Source organism: Condylura cristata, unplaced genomic scaffold (genome assembly GCF_000260355.1).
Source record: "Condylura cristata isolate star-nosed mole 26May11 unplaced genomic scaffold, ConCri1.0 scaffold00005, whole genome shotgun sequence".
NCBI lineage: Eukaryota > Metazoa > Chordata > Mammalia > Eulipotyphla > Talpidae > Condylura > Condylura cristata.
The window spans coordinates 28605881-28626458 of record NW_004567106.1 but is presented as its reverse complement, the minus strand read 5'-3'; the positions used below and the strand labels follow the sequence as shown (position 1 = coordinate 28626458).

At 40.0% G+C, this 20578-nt stretch overlaps 1 protein-coding gene across 2 annotated transcripts in view; it reads right to left on the bottom strand.

Annotated features, from left to right (window-relative positions):
* CREB5 (cAMP responsive element binding protein 5) overlaps nt 1-20578 on the bottom strand; it is a 385106-nt gene that overhangs the window by 119498 nt on the left and 245030 nt on the right. Inside the window, exon 1 of one of the 2 annotated variants that reach the window (XM_004676811.2) lies at nt 3055-3246. The exons of the other annotated variant lie outside the window; for it this stretch is intronic. Within the exon in view, the coding sequence (XP_004676868.1) occupies nt 3055-3101 (47 nt within the window). The 5' untranslated portion in view covers nt 3102-3246. Of the gene's footprint in view, nt 1-3054; nt 3247-20578 lie in introns of those variants that run through there. 2 annotated transcript variants of the gene reach the window in all.

Below are 20578 nucleotides of genomic sequence, written 5' to 3'. Positions count from 1 at the left end.
GAAAACAACACCCACAATAAGTATAAGTAAAACTCAGAAAAGCTTAATAAAGCAGTGGATGGTATAAGGCAACACCCTGGTTGTGACATGGCACTTATTATTTTTTTTATTATTTTTATTATTTTTTTATTTTATAACAGTTTATTTTTACATCATTTTGTACATTTTTTTATTGTTTTAAAAGATGTTACCATTAGGGGAAACTGGGTAAAAGGTACAAGGGGTCTCTTTCTATTATTTCCTACAATTAACTCAATAAATGTTTCCTGTAAACAACAACAATAATAAGCAAACAATCACCAGACAGGCAAGTCAATGATTTTATGCTTGATAAAGTAATATAAAGAAAAGTAATACAAGAAAAAGTAATATAAAGTGTGCCCCAGGATCACTGCTCGGCTTTTTGCCTTGTCTGTGTGTCTGCCACGAGCAGGACATTTCTGATCATGGATGAACAGCTCAGAGCCAAATCAATTTAAATTGTAATGCTCTGAGAAAAGAAACCATGTCCTCTTTATTCCTGGAGTCCCAGGCACATAACTGGCACTTATCAGACTTTGCACAATGACTAATAACCATCATCACTGGTTTTGTTTCAGCTCTGGATAATTTTTCCCGCAGACAGGTATAGTGTGGTCCTTCTGTAAGCACAACTAAGCTGGGCCTATAAATGCATACTTTACAATAAACCTACTACTATGGAATTTGGCTCAAGAATAGGATATTGTTAAAATTATCTTTCTAACAAGCATCTTTCATGTTCTTTGAAGGTTTTACAATGTAGCCTTCAATCTCATCTAAAAGCTTGAAATTATGCTACAATTACAGAAACCTGTAAGTAGTCAGGCAGGCCTGGGGTTGGAGGAAATTCACTACAAATAAGGTTCTGCATCATATGTGTAAGTGAAGCATGAACGTCTCCCATATTGCAGCACTGTTTCATGCATTTAAGAGACATGTGGGATCTTTTAGAAAAGTTTACTGGGTAGGTGAATTCTCACTTGTCTATTCTGCCAGTCTTGATTGACTCACCTAACCAATTACCTCTCACTGCAACCGCTGGTAGCGTTTGAAAACTAAATATTTCATCCATGAACAAACAAAACAAAAGGCAAAAGCAAAAACTAATCTTCCAAGTGGGGGAACATATGCTGCTTCTCCCACTTCCCCATTATATTCTTCAAGACACTCATTTCTCTTAATTCAAACATACTTTTCTCCGAAACGCCATGCCAATTACCTTTCAGCAAAACTTTTATAGAAAATGGACCCAGGACACAGAAATTTGCAGTTCTAAGGAACACCAGAGATCCCCTCAGATTGGCACCAAACAGGAGAAAGGGGTTACTGCCACCTTGTCTGATTCATCATTCTATAGTGAAGCCAGAGGTTTCAGGGTTCTGCTGAGTTTTGTCAGGATTAGCACTCAGGCTCCCGCCCTCCATAACACCATGCTGTTTCTTCAAAAATGATCTCCCCTCCTTCTTCCCTTACATCTCTGCCCAAAAAAAGGAGAGAAGATCCATGAAAAGACTTGATTATTATATTCAAAACATGCAATAAATAAACATAAGCACCTTTCTGGTATGTACTCCATACCTCAATTTACAGCTGATGGTATGATGACTAGGACTATGTGAGACCGGGAAGTTTGGAGTAGCTAAGCAATAGGACTTGCTCTCTCACTAGGCTGGTACTCGAGTTGCAGAGGGCTTCAGTATGACTATTTAATAATACAGAAAGCACAAATACAGGCAGTGTACTACAACACTAAGTATATTTTATGAAACCCACAGAAATGTGGTAATAATTTTCCGAAGACAAAAGTCTCTCTCTGGGTACACTAGATCCTCAAAATCTTAAGAACACCCATTGGTTGGCTCCTCTGCATTTATCTCATGTTAATTCCAGACCTACAAATATTAACTAGGTATTTCTAAACAGATTAATCCAAACATTTTCTTCATCATCCCTCCTATAATCTTAGCATCTCATATTAAAAAGACTTCAAGATCATACAAGTTTTAAAGATAGCACCGGACTAAGTTAATTGTCACATGAAAAAACAAAGTTATGACACTCAAATAAAGGCACAAAGGCTATTATCATTAAGTGAAATAATAGGGGGAAAAGATATCATCAGATATATCACTTACTTTAAAAACTTAGTGTAGTGAATAGTAAACGAAAAGGTGGAGCTATCATACTCAGACAACACACCAAATAGTTTTCCATGCATTTGCAATTCACCAGTTACACTCAAAAAAGCCCCCCCCCACTACTTTGTCTTTTTATGAAAAGATAACCATTTTGAGCTATTTCAAAAAAGGAACAGAGAGAATCCTGGTGGAAAATAATACACAGCTGTGATAATATCATGCATTTTAAAAAATACCATAATACAGTTTTACTTTTAATAATAAAAGATAAAAAGGGGGCGTCTGTGAATAATTAGAGATAGCAGTCTGAAGCCAGTTACAGTCACTGCAATTGATAATAAACTGAAAACCCCTTGAGAGCAGGTAAATGCTTTGCAACCCTGACCCCCTTGCTCTCACATTACTTAACTACCCTGCGGTTCTTGCATTACATCACCATTCAAGCGATTGGTTCCTGCATTTTAACTCTCTCCCCGTCTCCTCCGATTAGACGCGACACCGCAGCAAAGAAACTTCGCCCAAGTTTGCTCTTTCTCGCTTCGCTTTAAATTTGTGGCCCTTTTGCTCCCGTCGCTTTGGTTTGCTCTGTTTTTTTGTTTTTTTTGTTTTTGTTTTTTTTTCCCGCCCAACCCTGCCGCTGTTCAACTCACTCAGATCGCTGTACAGGAACAAAAACTCTTATCAAAGTGAAAAGAAATGCCTCTTTGGGACAAGAGGAGAAGCGGAGAGGCTGGGGAAAGAGGAGAAGGAAGCAGAGGAGGAACAAAGACGGGGAGAAAGGGAAGACGGGGAAGAAATTGAAGAGGAGGAGGAGGCGAAGACTCGAGAAAAGAAGGTGGTGGGGGCAAAAAAATCTATAAAATCAGAAAAAAAGAAAATAAAATTAAAAACAAACCTCATGGACATCACTGAGGCTGAATTCCCTCCTGAGGTGCAGAACATGAGAGCTCTGGAATGAGTGTGTGTAGAATTTGAGCCAAAGCTTAACTAGCCTGAGTGAGTCATATCCTTCCCATTTGATTCCAGGCCAAGCGATGATGTAATGCTGGCCCTTCTCTTGCGCCTAGCTCTGGCTCTCCCTCCGGCTCGCTCGCTCTCTTTCTCCTGGGCTCGCCCTCCTCCCCCTTCTCCTTTTAGCTCAGTGCTGGTGAAGTCACCATTTAAATCTGGCAGAACTGAAGCAAAAACTTCAATGTAACCAAAACAGCCCCAGGCTGAGTTCCAGACTCGGGGAGCCTTACGGGTGCAATTGCCCTTGGAAACGAGTAAACAGAGGGGGAAACAGTGCCGCCTGGGGTTGGTCTATAGCGCCTGGGAGCGCCGAGAGGGGCTGCGAGTTTTGTGGGCAAGGGGTCCACGGGTTCCGAGAAAAAAAAGCTGGCTTAAAGAAAATGCCCTTGTGGTTGGGGAAAGGGAAATAACAATGGAGACACGTGTAAAGGCAGAGATGGAGGTGGGGTGGGGGTGCAAAGCGGGAGGAGACGGGAACAGGTTGGAAGGACTGAGCATAAATAATCAGGACAGGTTACCAGGCCCGGCTTCTGCTCAGAACCAGGTGACTTGGTTTCCATCGCCCAGGGCCCTTTTTTCCCTGGAGCTGGATGGGAGTTTCTGTTACAGAATGCCAACCACCACTCCTCCAGAGATTTCTCGCATCTGACCTCCCTGTCAGCAAGGGCAAAACCACTCTGGTCCAAACGCGCGCCGCGCCCGAGTCTGGAGCCAACAAGATCTAGGAGATCTTAGTAGTCTCTCCAACGGCCCGTAGTGGTCGCTCTTTGAAACGCGCACGGGGAAAGGAACCCAGTTGCAAACACAAAGATCATCTTTCCTTTGCGAGAGATTAGCACTCCTTCCCCTCTCAGGTGAGGTGTCCCTAGGAGCAGGAATTGAAACATGTTCACCTCCCAAATGAAAGTCAAAGTATATACCTTTCTCTGCTGCTGGAGTGGGTAGGTGGGAGTACTGGTGCGGGTGGGGCTGTCTGTGAGTTTAAAGGGATACAGAAGAACAAACAGTGTCTCTTTTTTAATTACAGAGTGAGGGGGGAAAAAAAAAAGCCTGGAGGAGGGAGGAGGGGGAGTCAAACAGGATCATTCACAAGCGACAGTGAATCCAAATTCTACCCTCATTTCACTTCTTTCCTGCTCAGGACTTTACCAAGAACAGCCCAGACACTTAGCTGTTTTGTTAACAGGATTTTAAAACAGTATTGCCTTTTGCTTTTCTTTCCTTCTCACCCTTCATGTCTCCTTCCAAAGGGGGGGGGGGGGAATGCAAATTAAAGAAATGGGAAGTGCATTAATTTTTTTTTTCCGAATACCACAAAAGCAGAAGAAAGGCATGGGGTGGCAGTTTTTTTTTTTCACCAAAATAATCATGCTTTTTTTAAAAGTGTCTGTCTCTGATGGCTTTTGTGACCAGTGGTCAGAGTAGGTGACACAAATATTTGTCTCTTCAAGGTCCCAACATCAAAAACTATATTTTAAAGACATCTCTTGGTTTCTTAAGTATTTTTGCTACTAGGGGAAAGGGCTGTTCATCAGATTCAGGGAATATCACAGCAAGTCACTCTGAGCAGTTAAAAACCAGGATGGGGGGAGAGGAGAAGTAGGTGGGAAGAAGCACAAGGGACTAAACTGGTGAGAGGGGGGGTTGGTGATGGGTGCACTATGGTTTTTAACTCTTTGGGTGGGGGTCCTATTATCCCCCCAATACAAACACACCAAAAAAAAAAAAAAAAGGAAAAAATCCTCACCAAAACATAAAAAAAAAAAACTAAGATCATTGCAAACAAAACTTGTTAAAATATGTTCATCTTCAATAGTTCACTTAGTCCTAAGTAGAATGCTCTCAATCTTGGAATCTTGAGTTCTAACTAGCATAGGTCTAAAAACAGTGTATAAATGTTTCTCCTGTTAATCTCTCCAGAAGCAATTACTGCAAATGTTAAAAGTCTTGAAGTAACCAAATTAAAGATCTGATAATAACATTTAAAAAAAAAAAAAAGCCAGTTTGGCTCTACAGGCTCTCTGACCCTGGGGGCTGGGCCAGGAAAGGCTTTCTCCAGCAGTCTGCCCTGGAGCATGACATCCTCAATTGCTGCTGATGCCACAGTTGCCCGAGTGACACCTTTATCAAGGCAGGCAGCTCTGAATTAGAGGTGATCGGCTGTAATTACAGCTGGCGCCACTGAAGCCCGTGGCCTGACAGCAGCAAATGTGGTTGTTATAAAGTTTGGTCCACCATGTCAGTGGCCTGTATAACTCACTTATGTCTGACTCGCCAAGCAGTTATTGATTTTTCTTCTGATGCAGGGAATAAATAAAACAAAGTCTTCCAACGCTCCTACAAAGCTTTTCCACTTCCAGGCAGGTTGACAAGATTTCCTATAAATTACTGTCTGCTTTTTGTAAGTCATTGACCACATTGGGTAGGATGAAGCTGAGGACTTTCCCTTCCCTTCTCACTCTCCCCAGCACATCCTCCATCCAAATGTTTTCTTTATGCTATTATTTTAGTCAGGTTAAAATGGATATGCGATGGATTTCCAAATTGACGTCTTCCTGTTACCTCAATAGGAAAATGCTCTGTAGATTTTTCTTAGACCAGTCACACAAGGACTGGGTTCAAACTGCTACAGTGTTCCCCCTGCCTTTTTTTTTTTTTTCACCCCAGAAAGTGTCTAAAAGGGACTCTGTGCTATAGATAAAGATTATGTTAAGGTAATTTTCCTGTGTCTCTTTGGAAAAAAATTTTGATCAAAGCCAGACACAGACATGGAGAGATATATCAGCATCTTTGTTCCTGCCAGGAGAAAGAAGCTTCTAGAATCCAGCCAAATCAGATGGCCCTGTACCTGGTGATGATGCCACCAGACCAACTATGTGCCTAGACATGTTAAAATTCCCATAAAATGTCTTTGGCTTGCTGGTCTGAGTTGAAATCAATTCCAGAGTTCAAAGGGGTCTGAGTATTTACATTTGCACTTGCTAGTTGCAACCTAAGTCTCCCCCATGCCATTCCAAATCAGGCATTTTCACTGGCTGCTCCTTTTCTCCCTGCTTTCCCATTACCCTTCCTGTGAGCAGCTAATGATAGAGAATATCCTGTTCCCCAAAGGAAATTCCCTTCCAACTTAAGAGCTTCCTTTTTCACCCATTTGGCTCTCTCATTGCCTCTCCCCCGCAGCCTCTTCCATGTCATAGCTGCTTTTCTGAAGAAGGGGGCTTTGCAGATAGGAGTCGGGAGATGCTGTAATTCCAGTGGGAGCCTTTTTAGAAGTAGACCCCAGCCAACAGGCTAGGCCTCCAGATTAGCTGGCTTGCTCAGGAATGCTTGCAACACCCTCCTTTCAGAACCTGTCATCCTTGGGGAGAGGGCGGTGGGTACTGAGCAGCTGTTCGGTGTAACTCACTCACATACTCCCTGCTCCTGATGAAATGTTCGGCTCCAAAGAAGTGGAAACCTCAGAGATCTGAGCTCAGAGTTCAGAATGCTTTTGGACTCTTTCCAAAACAGTCCACTAGGAAAGGCACCACTTGGGTTGCCAGACCAAGAGGCACACCAGTCACCAGAAGTAACCTTTGTGTGACTGGGTAAATTTCTCATTCAAATATAGAAAATATAGAAGATAGAAGAAACAATAACCATTCTTCCTACAGAGACCTGGTTTTCTTTTTCCCCCTGAAGGTTTGAATGTATTCTTCTCAAGGAAAAACATCTTCTTTCATACATTGTTTTTAAAGTTTAACCCATGATTCCTACAGTCCCAGTGGAGTTTGAGGGGCCAGATAATTTCAGAGTTAAATAAGCTATAATGACTATCACATGTACCCAGCCATAAACCTAGTATTAAAAATTATTCAGGAAAAAAGTGGCATCTCTTCCTTTTTTAATTTACAATAACCATCCAGGTGGTTTTCTAAGGCCTCCTTTGCAAATTGCTTCCAGTGAACCTTCCGGTCACAGACCACTGCATACCCACGTGGTGTCTGTCATTCAGCATTCCCTTCAACTTGGGTGTCCCGTTCAAGGGGGTTGGGGGTGTTATGTCTGTGTGAACCTATGCAGCATATATCTAAACCATACACAAGCAGGATAAGGTGGTTTAGATGGTTGGGCCTGCTAATGTCAATTCCCAATGCTACTGGAAAGAAAGCAAAGGAGTGGTCCACCCGTGATTACTTCTGTTTGTACTTCCTGCAACTCCTATATCCCAATCTCACACCAAGAACCCTCAGGCGCTGGCCCTAGCAGGCCCTTCTTGTGTCCAAATCTATTTGTAATGCTCTGAAATGGTGGTGCTGAATGTGATTCAGACAAAAGAATGACTTTCTAATAATGGAGGCAAGGGGAATCCTCAGTAGGAACTGGGAGGTTATATGAGCCATTTGATCACCCCTAATATTTTATCATCAGCCTTGCCTATTCATAGGATTTCATAGGGGGTGAGTGTGGTGTGGTGATATATATCTGAAAAGGTATGAATATACCCCTAAGTCATATACAGTGTTATGAACTAACATTATTGCAATATAAATGATATCATTTTTTAAAAGATTTATTTATTCATACAGAACTGGGGTACAGGCCAGAGATACAGAGGGTGAGAGGACCCACCGGAGATAGAGTGGGGAGCAGAACAGGCAGATCGACGAAGTACACTGCTGAGGGGAGCAGGGAGCGGGTCAGGAGGGGTCTGACATGCCATGTGGATCTCCTCTGGGGCAAGTGGGGATCAAACTCATGCAGAAGTGACTTAAGCTTCTTAGTGCTGTGCTTTAACCCACTGTGCCACCAAGGAGAGCCCCATTTTTAAAGTTTTATTCATTTATGCATACATAAGTGGCTTACAGGCCAGAGGAGAAGGGGTGGTGAGAGGCTTCAGCAGAGCCAGAGAGGGGAGCAGAACAGGCAGATTGACAAAGTACACTGCTGAGGGGAGCAATGGGCGGGTCAGGAGAGGTCTGCCATGCCATGCAGATCACCTCTGGGACCAGGGATGGAACTCGTATTGAAGCAGCTGTGACAGCTTGCAGTGCTGCATCCTAACCCATTGCACAACCAGGGCGGGCCGATATCATTTTTTAAGTCACAAAAATGTTTAAAAAAATAAAGACGATCTGGATCATCCAGAAATCCTAGAATAATAAGAAAAATCCTGATCACCTTTATCCTTGAGCTTTACAGTTTCTCCTTCAAGTGCTTTAGATTCTTAATCTCCTTTTCCTGGATCCACATAGCAGCAATGCCACAATGAGCACTGTGAGGTTCTTATCAGAACACTTAACACTTATCAAAACTGTTAACACCTGTTTTTACCTGTTACATTATGAAGGATCCAGGGAAACTGAAAGTTGAGGTGAACAGAACTGACATTCTGTTGGTTGGGGTACTTCTTTCATAGCAGCTGAGGCACCCTAAGGAAAGGGACACCACCACCAGGACTTTCCACCACAGTGACAATTCTGACCAACTCAGGTTTGGGGCTACAGGGAGAACAAAACAAAAACTGATGGGGCACAGGAGGTTCAAGCTTTCTAGGTAGAAGTATGTCTGAGGCCAGAGCCTAGTGATAGAGCCAGGTTGCAGCAGAGAATACATGTCTAGTGTAGTGCGGAGCCAGGACAGGCCTACTAGCCCATCAGGATGGGGCAAGAAGCAGTCATGCTGGGGGGAGATGAGCCACTGGTGAAGAGAGAGAAAGACCTCTTCCACAGGCTCCATGGGCAACCTGGGTCAAGGGGGGTTATCTGCCAAATTCCCACCGTTTCTTTGGAAAAAATGTGGTGACTGGATCCAGGGTAAAGCAAACTGGGGCACAGAATTTAAGGAGGGTTTCTTCTCAGGGACTTACAAGTGCAAGGTGACAATTATACAATCTTGAAAGTCAGCACCTCCTTAAATGTAGAGCTGTCAGTGCTTCCATTTCCCTCTCCTAATTAACCCCTGAAGTGGGGTTGTGTGAGGACTTACCAAGCCTCAGGTGCTGTGTGAGCAGTCAAGACTAAAAACATGATACTGGAAGAGCTCTAGGTCTACTCTCTCAGTTGCGGGAAAGGGGTGATGCCGCCAATGGACAGACTTTTTCTTGGAAGCATCACTTCTCATCAATCTCCTCATCAATTTACCAACTGGCCATTTTGTTTTTCCCCCACTATATTTGTTGTTTGAATGAAACATCAAGATTATGGACTTCTCTATCCTTTCCTAGAATTTGTGGAAGCTAATATTTCATGGATATTTTATATGTTTTTACTCATACCTACTTATGCAAATATACACACATGTATATATATATATATGTGTATGTACTTATATATACACACACATATATGTGTATATACATACACATAAATTGTTTTTTTTGAAAAGTCAAAATGAGTCATAACTTTTTTGAAAACCCAATTCATACATATAGGTACGAATACACATCTATGCATGTTTCATGACACATATATTCATCATTAGCTGACATTTATTGAGCCCATGTTCTGTGCTCAAGAAATGGTGTTGGGGGTCCCACAGACCTTCATTCTTTACATCCTTTGAGCAGTACTATAAAGTTGGCATTTCCATTATTTACCCATTTTATGGATGAAGAAACTGACTTAGGGAATACTGTACTAGAGCTAAAATTGGTCTATAAGCTGTTTCACACCAGAATCAGCAAGGTGCCAGGATACCCACTGCTTTGTAGGAATCTTCTAATGCCTTCTCTAACCCAGACGTTCCTGCTGACCTAGGTGAATCCATGTGTACCCAGAAATAAGCAGTGTTTTGGACCCTGGCAGTCAGGATGGCAAATGGAGGCTTCAATAACTTCACAATCCAATCAAAGCAAATATCCCAAGGAAGAATACGGGAGAGTGTCAACTTTGTATAGCATAAATAAAAAACAGAAATGTAGAGGTCACCTCTCTAGGTGACAGTGCTGGTGACTGCCTCATGCTACCCACCGGGTCCTCACCAGTGCCCCTTCACATCTAAACCTAACAGGGCCATACCTTAACCTACAATGCAGTTTTCCTGGGCCTTCACACTCTTGTTTCCAAAACTCCTTCTTTCTTGGTGGTACTACCTACTTTAAGTGGAGAAAAATGTGTACCTGTCAGAACCTGACCATTACTTGCTGAGAGTTTATATCTGGAAAAGCAGTGCAGTGAAAACATTATTTTGTATACTTGGCAATTACACAAAAATAAGGCTTTCTGAAGAAGAGTACTTGTTTGGAAAAATAGCCCTGAAAGACTTTATTGGTCTTTTTCATTGTTAAACATTTTTCATAAAAAAAAAAAGGCCCTCGTGGCGCAGTGAGTTAAAGCACAGCACTGAGAAGCTAAAGTCACTTCAGCATGAGTTTGATTCCTGACCACCTGGCGTGGCAGACTTCTCCTGACCCGCCCGCTGCTCCCCTCAACAGTGTACTTTGTCGATCTGCCTGTTCTGCTCCCCACTCTGTCTCTGGTGAAGCTTCTCGCCACCCCTGAGCCTCTGGCCTGTACCCCAGTTTTGTATGCACAAATAAATAAATCTTAAAAAAAAAACAACAAACTATGAAAGTAAGAGTGTATTTGAAAAGGTTTTGAGGGTGTTACAAATAAAAAAGAAGACTTACTCAGGGATTGTATTTGAGGTTTCACTTCTTTTCACGGAGACTCCAGCTGCAGGCTCTGTGTGTGTTTAATAACTGACCTTCCCTTACTCTGAGTGGAGAAGTTCACCAGTTCTGACTTATACATAGGGCTCGCTGCAAGGAGAATTAACCCTCTTAACACTTTTGCCTGGAGGGGATGAGAGGAATTAAAAAAAATACCCTGAACATGAAGCTCTTGGGTTTTTCCAAATGAAATTATCTATGTTTTCAGTAACACGGCCCCTGAGTTTAAAAGTTGGTTTTGATAAGAGAGAATAAATGAAAGAGAAAACTGCTGACACAATATTTTGGTTTCCAAACCCACTTTTACATTCTACTGTCCTTCTCAGGCCTGTACATGACGCTGGTGTCTGTATTTACACCAGAATCCTGCATAGAAAAGTGTAGTTAATACTGACTTATGCTGAAATTGGGCTCTAGAAGGCAAGAAAATGAGTGACCCATTCCTATGAATTGGTCTATGATTCTGTCTTGCCAAAAGTATAGTTCTGCATGACTGATAGTCTTCTCCATTCCTTTAAGAGAGAATATACATATAATAATATCCAAGGGGTCTTATATTTGGGAGTAAGAGATTCTGAATTGCCCATTCTTTACAAACTTTAAAATTCTTTTGCACCTACCTGAACTATTAATAATCTTTTAAACTGTGCCGGAACAGATCTTTCTTGAGATATAATCCCTCCTTGAGATCTAATGAGAATTCTAAACTGCGTTTTAACCATGGACTTTAGGTTAGAACCCCCAAGTAAAATAGCATGTTGTCTCTGTATGAAACCTCCAGTTATGCTCTTTTGCAAATAACAGGTTGATACAGATGAATCTCAGTGACTTGGAAACTGATGTCACCTGTCACTTTAACTAGCATACCTAGGGCTTAATCTTCTAGCTCAGTGGTTCTCATATTTGGTGTGCCTGGGAATATCTAGAGAACATGCTAAAATGCAGTTTTCCAGGTACTACCTTATGATTATAGGTCTATTTGGAACCTAAATTCATATATATTTTAAGTAAAATTCTTACAGATTTTTATTAATAACGATCCATAGAACCTTACTTCATGGAAAACTGGATTCCAGGGGGTCATCAAATGCTCATGGGAATTGTAGAAATAAATAAGTAAACGAAACCAGTATAAATACATGCACATTTTTCCTGTTGTTCAGGTTCTAAAGACGCTATGATTTTCTTCCACCTCCTATTTGTTAAGGTAAGACACACAATAAATGTCCTTAAAATGAGCAGACCATGAAAATTCAGTTCCAGTGGCTTTTCCAAAACAGGATGCCTATGATGGATGGAAATAAACATGTGTTCACAGTAACATAACACCATCTAAGTGGTCTACAGAATTATGGTCTCCAGGTCTCCTGATAAGATTAGCGTTTCCTGACCTGGGCTGGTTTTGCAAAGCATTTTTCTCCACTGTTTACTATCAATGCTTCCAGATGTTTACTTTGCAATATTCCCAGTCTCCTAATGTCAGTTACAGGGAGGGTGATTTGGGGAAAGAAGGAATATTAGTGGTGACTGAAGAATATACTGCAGTATACCAGACTACCATACCACTTCTAGTTTGTTTATTTTCTTGAACATAAGAGTTCAATGTCAACAATGGTCTTGGTATTGTATACTATAGAATTCTATAAAGAAAGGTGCCTTTTCCCCAGGTTCTTTGTCATCATTTCTTTCAATCATATTATGCACACTTCCAGAAGTCTTTTATTTTCACCTTGTAAAGTGGCACAAGCACTGGAGAGGAGAAAGTGCCAGTCCATTCACAAACTCAGAAATAAAAGGAACTGATGAGAGGGAATTGGGAGCATGACCTGTGAGTCAGCAAAGGATGTATCTCCTGCTCAGAGGGAATAAGTGTCTGAATTACAATCTACTCCTTGGATAATTTCTGTTCAAGCAATTCTCTGTCATGTTAATACTGTTAGGGTAGCACTGAAACAACTATTAAAACACATCACACATAAAAGCCCAAGGAACAGACAAAAGACAAAAAAAAAAAATTGGTAGGTGCTAAATGTCTGGGAAAATAATGCTGCAATAGGAAGTAGCTGTGCTCTAAGAGAGAAAGGGCAGTGAAGACGGAAAATAAGAATGACTGTGACAAAGCAGATAGGTCTCATGCATTTCTTGGTCACTAACTAACTTCTAGCCTGGGGCAGTATATCCCTTTATTTATGATATTCCTTGAAGCTTTTGCCTATTTGTTCAGAGAAGCTTTCTAGTAACACAAGAGAAGCACACAAGATTGAGAATGAAGAGATACTGACCATCATTAATGACACTAATCTTTGACTGAGACAGTTTAGAGGTAGCAGTTCTTTTTCATGTTCTGGATACTTTTAGAACTGAATAATCTTTAATTGCCAGTAAATTGTCCATTCCATTTGGTGAAAACATGTCCTTTTTGCTGCCTTATCAAAGTTAAACCCAGAACATTCTCAGTGTCTGAGTTGCTGGTGTGCACATGAGCACACATACACCTTACCCCAAACCAGAATAGTACCCAGGATGTACAGTTACCTAAGATAATATAGCACACTTTTGTAAGGATAGATGGCTTTAAGCCTAGAAAGCCCCACATTTAGTCCAGGGCTGCTTTGTCTTAATTTGACAAAGTCACTGTTATTTTAACAAATACTATTTGGTGTTACCTGATAGCCAAACCTCAGCAAAAAATGATATTCCTTTATTTCTCTCTCTCTCTCTCTTCCCCTTTTCAGTATGTTGCTCTACATTTCTTTAAGCCCCTTTGTTCTTACTCCCAAGTCATCTCACAAAAGATTTTAACAGATAATGGCAACTTTTCCCACTGTATATGCTGAGAACTCAAGGAAACCCAATGTCCTAAGATCTTATGGTAGTGTTGGAGACAGCCAGGAAGAAGATGGGCGGGAAGTATCTAGGGGTAAGGATGTTGCTGAATCATAGAATCTTGACATCTAGGTTTCAGAGAAATAGCACAAAACAAGCAATGGATCAGTTCACAGGGAGCTGTCATCCTAGTGGGTAAAGAGATAATTAACAACAACAACAAAAAAAAACAATTAACAATACACAAAATATCATCACTATTTGTATATAATGACAATTGCTACAAAGACAATAAAACATGATGCTGAAATGGAATATTAGGTGTGGTGAGATTATTTAGATAGGTGTTAAGGGGTGTCCTCTCCAAAGATCTCATATTTTACCCAGAATAATGAAAAGAAACCATGTACAAGTATGGAGGAATGCTGTGCATAGAAACTGAGTGAAAGCCTCCATGCAGGGAGAGACTCTGAGTGTTCTCTGCATGGAAAGAAGGCTGTGGAGAGAAGGAAAACAAGAGAAGAGAAAGAGAAGTTAAAAGAGATGGGTAGGGGTCATAGTAGTCATGGCAATGAGTTTCTATTTTATTCTGAAGTAGAGAGAAGCCATGGACAAATCCAAAGAAAGGGCTGATTTACTTCAATATTTGTTTGAATGAAGTTGCATTAGCTGTTCTATGGAGAATGGCTTATCATAGAGTAAGAATTCAAGTTTGGGGAATGATTAAGATATTTTGCAGTAGAATAGTGGTATAGACTTCTATAGTGCAAGTAGCAACTTGCACTACACTTATAGCAGAAGTGAGAAGATGATGGAGTCAGGACAGATGGTGGAGGCAGAGGCAGCAACATCACCAGAGCTCATCAAAGCAGCAAGAAGATGGAGTTGAGGATGACTCTAATTTTGACCATCATCATCTGAGTAAGTGCTAGGACTGATGACTGTGTAGAAGTAACTAGGTATTACAGATGACATGGAGAGTCAAGAGCTTTGCTATGGCCAAGTTAAATTTGATATGTTTATTAGACTACAGCTAAAAAAATAAGGAAAGCAGAGAGATGAGCTTAGCGTGGTAGTCAGGACTGAAGGCATTCACTGGCTATGACTTCTGATTGACTCCAAAGCCACAAGTAGGGTGAGCCTCAGCAACCAGCCATGCAAGTCATTGAAGGTAAGAGGAAGCCAGAGGAGGCGTGGCCTAATGGGAAGGAGAAAACCAGAAAGGGACAAGAGAGAGCTTTGAAGCCAGTGTAAGTATACCACAGTTACTTCTGATACTCAGGAAGAACAAATTTGTTAAAATTCACCTATTCAGCCTCTCCTGTGACTGTTCTGCCTAAGAAAAGGTGAGAAGGCAAAGGGGCACCAGCTAAATGAGACTATACTCCCTTCCCTCCTATCAGCCTCCTGAAAGACTCCACCTTTTTCTCCAATGATTGTAAATATCAAAAAAGAAATTCTTGTAGTGCAGAAAATTTCAAAAGTTTATTGGCAAGCAACAAAAAATTAGGAACTTAAAAAAATTCTACCTGGCCCTCCCTGGTGGCGCAGCGGGTTAAAGTACAGCATTAAGAAGCTAAAGCCACTTCCTCATGAGTTCGATTCCCGCCTGCCCTGGAGGTGACCACATGGCGTGGCAGATCTCTCCTGACCCTCCCGCTGCTCCCCTCAGCAGTGTACTTCATTGATCTGCCAGACTGCTCCCCAGTCTGTCTTTGGTGAAGCCTCTCGCCACCCCTGAGCCTCTGGCCTGTACCCCAGTTCTGTATACACAAATAAATAAATCTTAAAAAAAAAAAAAAGTTAAAAAAAAAAAAGAAATTAAAAAAAAATTCTACCTGTGGCCAAAAGTTTTCAGATACCCTCTGCCTAATTACCTTTGCCTTTCACAATGGCTGTTCCTACTGGAGTTAAAACACAATTCTAACTCCCAGATAAATACACGTAGTTCTTAATAGCAAGAGATAAGCTTCATGTCAATAAGGGCTTCTGCTTTATTCATTATCACTTTGAGACTTAGCAGAAATGATAAAATCGTAATTACTCATGGGCATTCAACTGAAAAACTTGTTTTGTCAGAGAATCAGATTAACAAGAAAACCTTAAAAAATATTTTTAAGTAGTAAACTTGACTAATATAAGTGATGTTAATAGCTCTAAGGTATTTTTCACTTTAAGATGGTCCCATTTTGGTATGGAAATCTGGATCAAAAGCTGTCTTTCAGAGGACATCTGCTTGAGAAAATAGGTTTCCTGGAGCAAGTTTTAAAATAAGGAGACCCTTTTGTAATGTTCCAGGATAGACATTCTATTAGAAATGGGAACTACTAGACCCTAGGTAAAGAAATAAGTGGGGAGACTTGAGAAATTTGTTGCCCTCCCTCTAATTTTAAAAAACCAAATGATATATTTTAAAATTTGAAAGCTATTTTGTATGTGTTTTTTTTTTATGAAAATGCTTATATTTGGTCTAGGCAAATTAAAATTGCCTTAAACAGTAGTGACTTTGGGACTAAATAAATACATCCCTCCACTCAAGATGGCCTATATTAACTTAAATGGGAAATAGAAATGATGTGAGTGGGTGAGTGCTGGGGTATAGGGAGCCAAAGTAATTGAGGAGGCCGAGTGTGACAATGGTTATTTTATATTTGGGGAGAAAAGCACAAAAATATCTTAAAATTCAAAGACCTGGTTAACATGGCTTCACAGAGTTTTAGACCATGAAGACTTTAAGTTCAACTTTCCTTCTTTTACAGTTGAGAAAACTGAAGTGCTGAAATATGAAGACATTTTCAAAATCACAGCAGGTCCCCTTTGCCTATCTCAAAGCCCTTTCTATCACAGCCCTGATAGCTCATGTCTCTGGATTGTGGGACAGTCTCATTCAGTGATTCCTTGAATTCTTTTTTGGCTTTGAGATCTTGGGAGTTGTGTCCTGAACAAGATATAAGCTGAGGACATTGGAAATGGCCATGAAACGACAGCTGGGAGCAGGGCATTTCCACTTAACTCAGTAAAGACAGGCAGTCTCTGTCAGTCAGCATTTGTCAGAGCCTATTTCACAGTACATCATTAATTGCCCTGATGTTTTTGTAACCAAATAAATGCATTATGAACAAGACACTTTCCTGCACTTCTACAACATCCTAGATCTGTCTTAGAAGTTGATAAAAAGCAATAGGGACTCTGAGTGCAATAATACTCTTTTATATGTGTTACAGTGCAAGCTGTTACCTTATTTAACTCTCCTAGAACTTTTCCAAAGGAGAAAGTGAGAAAGGTGTCATGACCTGATTGAAAATACAGGTTAATTAACTAGAGCCCAGGTCTTTTGTCATCTACTTCAGTGTTTTTTCCACAATATAATTTTTCTTCTTGTCTCATCTCCTGGGGGTATGCTATTTAATTGTGGAGAGTGATTTTTGTATCTGGTCGACCAAGGTTGGAACTCCTTTTAGTCATATGTTGTTCTGTGTGTGCATAAATACATATAACATAAAATTTATGATTTTAAATTTAAGTGTACAGTTCAATCACCTGAAGCACATGGCTGAACTTTTGAGGTAGAAAAAAAATAAGGAACTTCATGATAATTATTATAAAAATAATCATTATGAAAATTAAAGCTGCTTAGTAAATACTTAAATACCAAACAATGAACTGAGAATTAATCTGCAACATCTCACTCAATCCTAAAAGTAGATCTGGCTGCAATTCATAACCTTTTATAGATGAGGAAACAAAAGTTCAGAGAGGTTAAGTAACTTGTCCAAGGTCGCACAGCCAGCACGTGGCAGAGTCAAGTCATAAACTCAGTCATTTGATGCTTTCCCACTTCAATCCACCACGCCTGTGGTTTTTTCTTTGGGGCCACTGTTAAACAAAGAACTGAAAAACTCAATTCTTCTTTCTTGGCTTCTCAATCTGGCATTAACTCTCACAGATTGATTGGCAACTGAGAAACCCAAGTCCTACCAAAATTTGAGAAGAGGTACTTGAGACAAGGAAAAAGGCCAAAGGTCTTTTCCTTCTCCTTTGGCAATACAAAAAATGAGGATCATTCTTTTCTAGTTGAAGCTGAACAAAATCTCAGACTGGTCTAGCATAACCTAAGAGATGCTCATGCTAACTTAAATCACAAGAGAGCCGCCGTCTTTTGAGATGAGATCATGGAAAGCAAAAAACATTTCTAAATAGGAGGAGTCTGAATTTGCTTAGCAATAATTGTCACCAAAGAACTCAACCAATCCAATAAGCACTTCTGGATAACCATTTGTTTTAGGCAATGTAATTATAACTTGATCAACAAGGCAAGCTACTACAGACTGGTGGAAAGGACAGGTTCCTGATGAACATGCCTATTCCTCATTCATGAACTTTGGTTGCTTTGGTAGGTATCTGTTTGAAAGGTGCATGAGAAGCATGTGGAATTAGAAAAAAAACTGAACAATTATCTCCTATAAGCTATGTATTTCATTTTGCCCTGACCTTTGTATACAAGCATTCATATGAAATACGTTTACACTATTTTTGAATAAATGGACAGCTTCTCTTAATCTGTATTAATGACTCCAGAAAATACGTCCAGTGAGTGAAACACAGCAGTCCCTACTCTCCCCAACCTGGTAGAAAATGTTCTTTCTGGAGAAATACACTTAACATTTTTAAAAGACAGTGAACTGAAACACTTCAAATTATGTGAATGCTGATCTTAAAGATGTTTCACTTTCTATCATGTGTGGAAAGAGCATTCAGAATGATATTAAGAAGGAAAGGGATGGTGGGATATACTGGGATAGGGGCAAGAAAAGACATCCCAGGATCCCTCTTTTGTACCTGGAGCGGGGGGGGGGGGGTCCACAGTGCAGCCCTAGGCTTCCAGCTGAGAGGGGCAACCTTATGCTAGGCACAGGAAGAGGTAGCCCCTACAAGCAGGTGGAATGAAGATTCTTCACACAGGAAACAGACTTCCAGAGCTTATATCCAAACCACAAATGATTTATATCTGTTGTAGGCTTGTAGCCACAATCAAACCAACCCCTGGTATTCCAGATGTGACGGTCCTGCGTTAATTGGAGATAAAGTCCCATACATGTTGCTTTGTTGTTGTTGTTGTTGTTTTTTTGATGTTAAATAATTCCTGATTTTCAGAAGAGTTGCAAATATAGCAGAGAGTCTTCCCATTTGTCTTCACCCAGCTTCCCCTAACGCTCACATCTTATTTAACCTTGGCACAACTACAAAGCCAAAAAGTTAACAGTGGTGTGATGCTATCACTGAACTGCATATTATTGACAGATTTCACCAGAGTACAAACCAACACAAGGCAACTGAATACTAGCCCAGATTTCATGGATTTTTTTCACCACTTTCCTTCTGTTTCAGGATACTATCATAATAGGGCTTCATAATTACACTCCTTTGCTCAAAAAGTAGTTTTTCAATTGCTGGTCAAAATAAAGGTTCTTCAGTTATTTGGTTGTATCCTGTACTTTAGAACCACTGTTCACCAACATGTGTCCCAGTAACCTAGACTGGCTAAAATCACTCTGGAACTGTTAGTTGTCTCTGTCTCCTGATCTTCCCAGATATATAACTTTGCTGTTCCCTTTATTTGAAGTATCTTCCAGGACATATAGCTCTCTCACTCTATGAAACACAAATCGAGTGATTTCTATCTACTTCAAGAAAGCAATCCTACTTCCTCCAGTTAATGTGCTCTTTCTTGCCTTTGAATGTTGGGGTGCAGTACTAGTGCACTCTTGTCTTACGCACTTGGTATCACCATGTGGGACACCAGAGCAGGGCAGGGTGAAAGGGCAAGAACTTACTGACTGGGAGTCAGTAAGCTGGTGCTGAGCCCTGAAGGAAGTACATGTCTGCATTGCAGTGAATTTGAAAAGAAACTTCCCACTCTCACTCACTTGTAAAACCCAATGCCATAGAATATATGAGGCCTAAAAATACTCTTTGGTTTGAAACAAACTGGAATCATATAAAAAAAACTAATATCATAGAAGTAGGTTATTTCCTACCTGTAACATTCCATTACTTTAACTGTAATAAAAGCTGTTTATACCTAAATTCTGTGTAGAGAAAATCTTAAATTTTTTCCCTCCTTCCCTTACTCTACTGAAGATTATGAGTAATTTTTCTTTTAGTCACACTTCTGGGAGAAATGTATATGTAGCACTGACCATACCAATTGTTATGTACTTTTATTATCCTATGTTCATATTTGCATAATTATAATAGAAGCTTGTATAGTTACAGATATGTAATAAAAATGATTTCTAAACATTAAATGAAGTTTGACATATTCAGACATGTTTTCAAAACCCAGACAATGGAAAGGAATGTATGATGTGACCTTCATGCTGGAATTCAGAACACCAATTTTTTTTTCAGCAAATGAAAAGATGTGATATGCTTTTTATTAGTATTCTTACATATCTTTTAGCATTAACTTAGCAAAGAAATTTAATAAAAACTGAACAGGATAAAGTGAGATCATACACTGGACCTAAGCAAGGGATAAATTTTCTTTGCATATCCTCACAATGAATTCTAAAACAAGTAGAATTTAATCAAGGTTAAAATTTGATTTGATCTGACTATAGAGCATTTTAAGAAAAAGTTTGATTTTTGTCTATTGACTATGCAATATTCAAGGCTGGGGAAATTATGCAAGAAGACATATGATTAACTCAATATGACTAAAAGGCAGACATGCAATTTTTAAACCTTTAATTATCTTCTACATTGTAACTGTTCTTTTCTTTAAAGTTAATATAAAAGTTTGGAAAAATCTATTAATAATAATCAAATATTTTCCACTTGCAGTTTTTGAAGGCCTAACACATCCTTTAAATAAAAACATAAATGAGAACTAATTTCAAATCCATTGAAAAGATATTTATTTTTGTTT